The following is a 9,018-nucleotide window of genomic DNA, read 5'->3' as shown; positions in this document are numbered from 1 at the left end:
TTAAAACTAATAGTGATTCAAATTTCTAAACATTGTCGTCAAAAATTACAGACAAAAAATTAACTAAAAGTTCTTTCGAAGTTTTTTCTATATATATACCGATAAAAAATTTTAGGGAGCTCGAGCAAAATAGCAAAGTCAAACGTTGTAATTGTCAAAATAGCCAACTTTTGGTTTATTTTTAATGTGTAACCAATATACCACATTAACAGTAAAAAAATACAAATTTGCCCTTCATTTAAATAATATCAAATCAAAATATTTGGAAGATTCCCGCGTCCAAAAAAGAAAGGAATGAAATTGGAATCGCGTGAATAAATGCCAACTAAAACAGATCTATCGTGATAAATGCATATCTAACAAATCCACCGTGATAAATGCTTATCTTTCAAACACGCATCCAAACCTACACCGCACGAGAAAAAAAATTCAAAAACAAAGTCAATTAACAGCAATTAACAGATATTAACGCTAATTAACTGGATTGAAATCGTTCAAAAACCTACATAACAGCAATTAACAGATATTAACGTTAGTTAACAGGATTGAAAATCGTTCCATACATGAATCAGCTGGGAAGAACAAGGAAAAAATTCAAAAACAAAGTCAAGTAACAGCAACTAACAGATATTAACGTTAATTAACATGAATCAACATTGAATTAAACAAGAATTATTTCTTAAATCCAAAAAATAAACATAAATAAACCGAATTAACACAAATTAACAAACATTAACACGAATTTAAATGAATTAAACAAGAACTATTTTCGAAATCCCCAATCGAAACCCTAGAATTTCACACTCTGAAATTCGACAAAGATATGGAAAATTCAAAGACTAATACTTGAGACGAAATCCGACCTCCGACTCCGCAAACTCAGCAACGAACTCGACGACTCGATCGGAGCTCGGAGCGGCGGCGAGGGAGTCGGCGAAGGGCTCCCATGCCTGGTCGAGCATCCCGCCGGAGGGATAAGCGATCGTGATGCCGTTGTCAGAGACCTGGTTGTGCTACGCCGTGATGGCGATCCCGATCACGGATCGTGTCTTGAGCGCCCTCAGCGAGGCAAGTATTCCGGAGCGAAAGACCGTCGATCGGAGCAGCGACTTGTCGGCGCGGGATCCCGACGTGCCGTACGACGGCGTGAAGTTTGGCAGGAGAGGGAAGAGCTTCGAGGATGAGCGATCTCTGCGCGGCTTCCATGGCTGCTCTAGTGGAGAGAGAGAGAGAGAGAGAGAGAGAGAGAGAGAGAGAGAGAGAGAGAGAGAGAGATGGAGACGTGTAAGGAAAAAAAAATAAAAAAAATACTCAACAATAACTCCTAACTTGCTATCAATTATATATCATATAAACATAAATATGTTAGCAATCAAAATAGAATATCTTGGCAATCAAATCATAAATATGTTAGTAATCAATTTTGATTTTCTTTAATTATATTTTTTTTAAATTAAAAAGGGAAAAACTGGAAGCAAAATATTGGCTTGAACGCCACGTCAGCGAAATTGGCTATTTCTCAAAATAAATGTAAATGTTGGCTAAAATGCAATCTCAACGTTTGAATTTGGCTACTCCGTCTAATTTTTCAAAATTTTACGTGTCATGTTTATGTAACTAATAGCGTAGGTGAATACTTGGAAACGTTATTAAATGAAGATGAAAAGACCCGTTTTCTCTTTTGTTGTATTTCTGCAAAATATGGTTACTAATTTCCTATTAATATTCTCGAAGATCATTATAATTCATCATCATGTTTAACTTAATCCATTAAATTAAATGTGACAATATATTTTGGGTGAATCTTATCACTAGTCAAAACATCTCATTGTTTTTAACAATATGACAATGTTAATTATATCATACAAATATATAAAAATAAATGAAAACAAAATATTATTGAATAGAAATCTTTGTATAACTAAGCTATAGCATGTTTGTATCAGTTGATACAGAATTAAGATTATAAATTTCCAACAAGACTAGAATATGAGTATTGGTTTCCACGAAATTCCGTCAAAAATTCTCTTTTTTTTTGTGGATATTGATATTCGAAAAGACAAAAAAAAAAAAAATAAATAAATTAGCATTGTCATCAACAAGCAATATTTTTTTCAACAATGTTTTGATCATTGGCAATCATCATCTCCATTATAATATAATCCGTTATTGTATTTTGGGCATCATCAGTTTTTTGTTTGATTTTTTTTTTATTGTGAGGATCAATAATATGCTAGTTTAAAACGTACTTTATATTTGTATAGTTTCAATATAGCTTTCAATAATATAAATGGTAAATTCAGCCGAAATTCGGGTCACTTATTTTCAATAAGATGTCAAAGCATTAATACATGATTGAATAGCTATATACTTTAATAGTCAACTTTACTGAGTTATAGTTGATTGAATAAATTTTTTATAGTAAATTTTGTATAAAAAATTTGTGGGAAATTTTTTTTTTTTTTTTTGTCGTTTTTTTTAAATCATATAAATTTTTTTTGTCTATCGACAATTATTTTTTTCACACCAGCGACTTATCGATCAATGATCAACTATCAAAAATTTAATCATTCATATTAGGAATATATTAAAAGAAAAGGTTTGAATGAAAGACCACTTGTCTAATTTGAAAGAAACCTTGAACTAACAATTCGAGCTAAATTATACATGCATTATATAAATTGTGCTTCACTCCTACTAAAAACGTTGTGTATCAATCATTTTAATCTTGTCAATGCGATGCCATCTCTTGTCCATCATGTATGCAGTATTGTATTGTACGTTGAATAAAAAAGGCTTAGTCATTGATTAAACTTTGAGCACTTCTCTATTCCTACATACATGCATGCTAAATTATTTATCCCCTTTTTTTTCCATTAGCCTTTGTTAAGAGCTCAAAGAATACGATAAACAAAAATATAAAACGAGAGAAAATGGAAATAAAAGAAAAAATAAAATAAACAACCAAAAATTTGTGTTGTGTTTAGAAGTCGTCATAAATGAGAGAAAAAGAAGATGGAAATGTGGAAAAATTATACACAAGCACGAGCTTTACTTGTGAAAATTTGTATAAATTTTATTTTCTACTCAATTTTTGATAAAAAAAAAATAATTATAAATTAATTTTATATATATACATACTTATCTCTATCCGGTTGAAAGGAAGGCATAACAAATAATTTTTCGTTCTCTCTCTCTTTTCAGCTTAAAATGTAAGATAGTAATTAGTGCAGTGTGCGAGTCAAAGATATAACTAAATCTGACCAGTTAATTATACGTTCTTTGTTCATTCCGTGTTTGACTGAAATGAACATTTCTTTCCCGTGTTGACCGGAATTCCGGTGTATACGGAACGGAAGTTTTCGTTCCAGTGGCCGAAATTTTCGGTTTTGTATATTAAAATAAAAAAAAAATTTAATAGTTTTACAAAAGATTAAAATGTAATGTTTTGTAAGTAAGGACTAACATGTAAAATTTAAATATTATTGAATAATTTTATATTTTTTTAAGCTTATAAATTATATTTCAAAATTATATGTTAAAATTATATATGAAAATTGCATAATAAAACTATATGGAAACTTATATATGAAAAGTATATAATAAAATTAAATATATGAGAAGATTATATGAGAAAGAGAGTAAATTGAAGAGAGTGGTAGAAGAAGTTGTGAAGAAATAATGTGAATGTGGTGATATTTATAGGAGAAAAAAAGAAGTGGGGTTAAAAAATAAAAAATATTTAGACTTGTCCAGTCGGAAGCAACGAAAAAGACTCTTCCATGGCCTTCAACTTCCTTCCTCCCTCCCACTAGAAGTCTCTCTTCCACTTCTGCACTTGCTAAATGAATAATTTCTTATTGGACACTCCAAAAATCTCCGCGCCAGTCCCTAATCATTAAACTCTTAAACAACCATACTTATGTAATTTGGTCAAATTTAAGGGACCTTTATGTAATCTACATGATTGCATTTATACATATCGACTCTCATGATTGACAACTTAATTATAATAAATATCTTCCATGATTTAATGGATGGCTGCGACCATTTCATTGGTAGTAAATGATTCCTCTCGTGTCTTTTATTTTTTTTAGAAATCAATTCATTTTATATATCGATGATATGTTTTTTATTCAATCCTTACTTTCTAATTTTGTTTGCTCACTAATCTGATTGATCTTTAATCCATTATCCTATTAAGTTAGCTTATGTCAGATAAATTTCATCAAAATAATTATTTATTATACTAAAAAATGTAATAATAATTAGCATTATATCCTTTACTTATTCACGTTAAGAGAGAGAGAGAGAGAGAGAGAGAGAGAGAGAGAGAGAGAGAGAGAGAGAGAGAGCAAATCTTTATTACGATTTTTATAATAAAAGATTTTTTTTAATTTGTGATAAACAGGGATAACCTACAATCTAAGAGTCAATAAAAGTAGTTGCTAAAAAAAATTGAAACATAGTAAAAAAAAATTTAATTCGATAAATGTCCAATTACTATGATCTACGTGCATTTTAGGAGTGTTTGAAACTATTTACATTTGATACATAAAAAATAATAAAAATAAAATTATTCACATTTGAAGTATTAAAACGACTTGTATCATAAAAAAAAAAATTAAAAATTAAAAAATCACAAAGAGAAACCAAATAATACAAATGTCCATAAGTACTAGTGTGTGCCTCTTGCTTTTTGACAGCGCGTGCAGCTTTTACACGAGATAATGTTTTCATGCTGGCTTTATTTTAAATGGCTTCTTATAAGTTTGTTATTGGGTAACTAATGAAATCCAGATATAATAGATCTGAAATTGCCCTCTGAATATTGTAGGCTCGCAAATGCACGCCATGCAATAGTCTGTTTCTTCATTTTTTTTTTCAAATATTTGCAATCTTGCAAATGATACATCATTGTTAATATTAGATATATATATTCAGCTATAAATTACAGCGTATAATTTTAACTTCTAAATAAAACCTAGAGCGAAAGACTTTTTTTAATATGAATAGGAGGTCATAATGATCTGATTTAGAGACTTGTTTAATTGTTGTGTGTTGTTCAAATCCATCGTTAAAAATAATGCGCTTGATATAAAAGTAAATTTTAAGGTTAATCTAGAGTAACAAAAAAAACGTTTAAGTTGAATGTTCTTATTTGTTAATCAAGCTACCAAAGATAAATAGTCGTAAAAGAAAATAAAATAAATGGGTCCATAAGTTGAATTATTTGAGTGATCAATCAATCACCATTCGCTTATTAAAAAAAAATAATAAAAAAAGACTATACACACTTACAAACCCAATCTGAAACTGACACCTTCAAAGCTCTTTTCAAAACCACTGCCAATGAACGCCAAATAAGCCCTAATAGAAAAAATATCAACCCCCACACACACGCTTCCCTTTTCCTTTGGACTTAATTTATCACCTTAATTTATTATTTAATAAAAAAAAAAAACCATTCCCTCTCCCCCTTTATATACCTCTTCCATTTCCCATTCTCTCCATAACAAAAACCGCATTTAAAAAAAAAAAAAAAAAAACCCCATCAACTCTTTCTCTCTCCAATCTCTCAAACTAAGACCAAAAAAAAAAAAATCCAAGAAAGAAAATAAAAACCGAACGGAAATGGAAATAGAAGCGAGCACATCGGAGGTGGCGAAGAAGCTATGGAACATAGTGCGAATAGCGTTTGCGATGATGAGGAAAGGCGTGTCGAAGAGCAAGATGATGATGGAGCTGAACCTGCTGTTCAAGCGCGGCAAGCTCGCCGGAAAAGCGGTGGCGGAGAGCCTGATGGTCCTCCACCACCACCACTCGTCGGCCTCCGCCGCCCTCAGCTGCCGCTCCGGCGACGCCGCCCTCTCTTTCGTCTCTCCCCGCGACTACGAGTTCAGCTGCAGCAACAGCCCCGCCGCCTTCTTCCCCAAACGCCGCCGCCACCACCACCGCCACGTCATCAGCGACTCCGACGCCTTCGCCGCCGTCCAGAAGATGCTCGAGGCCTACGAGGCTTCGCCGGCGCTTCCCGGGTTCGCCGCGACTCCGGCGGCCGTGAGGCAGCTGAGGATAACGGACTCGCCGTTCCCGATTAAAGACGAGGGTCTAGGGGATAGTCTCGTGGACGTGAAAGCGGAGGATTTTATTAAGAAGTTTTACAAGAACTTGAAGCAGCAGAAGAAAACGGCGTACCTCGAATCGCCCTATCGCCCCGTCTATTATGGCTGATTTTCATGTTCATGATCTCTCTTGTTGATAATAATTTGACAGCCTGAAAGGGTTTTTTTTTTTATTATTGTTATTATTATTATGCCTTTTATTTTTGTTGGTAAACGTACAAGTTTCATTATTGGTATATCCATGGTTTCGTGAATTTTTGTTGTGCTGTATAGATAGAGATATATATGGTGAGTCTTGTAATGAAGTATATATCAGCTCTTTCTTAGATATACATATATACAGTGAATCATACTGATCAAGAATATGTGGTAATGTAATAATATTCACATACATACATTGCAAAGGCCATGTGTAAATTATGTATCATCGTATATCAATATAGTGACAGTCCCTTTTTTTTTTTTTTTTTTTTTTTTTGTGCTATCCCGCTCTTTTCTCAACTTTTCTTCTTCTTCTTCTTCTTCTTCTCTTTTTAATGCGGTAAATATAGTTTTAACAACGTGATATCTTCTTTTGACAAAACTAAAGCCTGTTATAAAGTAGAAGCAACACAAAAGTAGTGGTGAATGAATAATATACTTTAAATAATAAAAGTAATATTTCATATGGTTAAAGGTTACTATAATGTATTAAATATATATATATAGAGAGAGAGAGGGGGAGAGAGAGAGAGAGAGAGAGCATTGTATATATGTGTTTGGTTACTATCATGAGCCGCGAGAGATTTTAATGAATTAGCTATCGAGGTTGGTGAGTTTGTGGCGTTGGATTTATTAGGTTTTAAGGGCTTTGTCTGTGAAGTGGTCTCGTCCATGACAATGATATATAAATAGAGACTCATAACACACATTCACACTACTTGTGGTTCTTGTTTGTTTCATCATCTTAATTTGCAAGCTAGCTTTTGCTAGCTCATTCACACACTATACGAGTCCACCTGACCCGGATGTTGTTTAAAGATGAACACGTACAGAAAAAAGTTAACGCTCTAATAGTTTATTGTTTTTCTCATTACGCGCTTTATTTGCTACATATGATTAAGGTCTCTCTTTATAATATTACTGTTATGATTATTGTACCGTTACGTTGGATCTAGCTATCTGGCGCTATATATATATATATATATATATATATATATATATATATATATATATATATATATATATATATATATATATATATATATACACACACACACACACAATTTTCCAGCTGTTTAGCGATTTGTATCGTTTTTCAACATGATCATGTCTTAAGCATTTTCTGTATGTGATATTATTGTGTCCATTTATTGTCTCTCTCTCTCTCTCTTTTTCTTTTTTTTTTTACTTATTGGATACTTAGTCAAATTAATATTATTTTGAAATATATTATGTGGTACACATGAGAATAATCAATTCTTATGCAATAATTGTAATGTAATTAATAATGACATGTGTATGTATGGTTATGTATAAATGACAATATCTTCGTGTGGAAAATTAGTTCTGAGTCTTTCTCTCAACTGAAATGAATATATATATATATATATATATATATATATAATAATAATAATTATATATATAGTAAGAAATGAATATATTTCTTGTGTAGTTATTCTTCATTTATTGCGCATTGCTGGAAAATTCCTCTGAACTTCTGATCAACTTTCTTTATTTCTGAATCATTCTATACTTATTAAATACGCACTGCTGTATGTAAGAAATAATGTAAAACTGCCTAGAAAATGACACATTTAAAGTGTCCGAAAAAAACTTCCACGGAACAATATTACCATTACCGTCATTGTCAGCTTCAATTTTCCCCCTTATTCGTAGGGCATATGTATATACATCTTCATTCCTTTTTTTCTGTATGTGTTCAGGTGTTCATTAATCATACAAATGTACACTTCTCCTTTCTGAGCAATATAAGCTGACTAATAATACTATATACATTTTATCCAAAATAAAGGCTATATATATATATATATATATATATATATATATATATATATATATAAGTGGAAATAGATAATAATTTTAGGGAAACGAATCTTGAATAAATAGTAGCCATGCAGTTCGTGAGATATGTCAAGAAGACTAGAAGAGGAACTAAGGCAGAGAGAGAGAAGAGAGACAACTGAAACTACTTGACTAGTTGACTAAATGAGTTATTACCTTATTAAAGTTACAACTGAAATCTAAATACTCTATACCAAGCTGATCATAGCCGTTCATCTATAACAACTTAGATCTAAGGGTTGTGCCTAATACATCCCCTCAAACTAAATATGAGTACTCATGTTGAGTTTGGAGCTCAAGAACACAACCTGGGGTATCATCATTGGCTTGGTAAACATCTACGACTTGATGATCAGTTGTGGAAACGTAGTGAACTTCCATTATATTCGGCGTCACTTTTTTCCCGAATAAAGTTCGCGTCGACTTTGATGTGTTTGTTCTAGCGTGAAAAATAGGGTTGGAGGCCAACGAAGCTGCACCCATATTATCACACTAAATGACTGATGCTCCTGATTGGAGAACCACACCAAGCTCTTTGAACAGAGCGCGAAACCATACAAGCCTCGCAGTGACTAATGCCATGGCTCTATATTCTGACTCAGTAGAACTCCACGCCACAACTTCTTACTTTTTGGACTACCACGTGATCAAGGTGTTGCCCAAAAACACACAGAAATCACTCGTAGAGCGACGATCATCCAAGCTGCTCAACCGGTCTGCATCGCCATAGCCCGTGAGTTGTCGTGGATTTGCTGGAGTGAAGCGAAGATCATAGTGTAACATGCTAGCGAAGTGTATGAGAAGACGTTTGCAGGCTACCCAGTGTTTG

At 32.6% G+C, this 9,018-nt stretch overlaps 1 protein-coding gene across 1 annotated transcript; it reads left to right on the top strand.

The window, feature by feature from the left end:
• Positions 1-5,506: 5,506 nt before the first annotated feature.
• On the top strand, positions 5,507-6,435 carry LOC149400784 (uncharacterized). Its single transcript, XM_089613703.1, has one exon. It carries the CDS (start codon positions 5,635-5,637, stop codon positions 6,232-6,234), a length of 600 nt encoding a protein of 199 aa, XP_089469829.1. The 5' UTR covers positions 5,507-5,634; the 3' UTR covers positions 6,235-6,435.
• The last annotated feature ends 2,583 nt before the right edge of the window (positions 6,436-9,018 follow it).

This window comes from Urtica dioica, chromosome 4, assembly GCF_054948205.1.
Source record: "Urtica dioica subsp. dioica isolate 48M chromosome 4, U.dioica_male_clone48M_v1_H2, whole genome shotgun sequence".
Lineage (NCBI taxonomy): Eukaryota > Viridiplantae > Streptophyta > Magnoliopsida > Rosales > Urticaceae > Urtica > Urtica dioica.
Note: the sequence above shows the minus strand (reverse complement) of the source record. Positions and strands in the feature narration are given on the sequence as shown.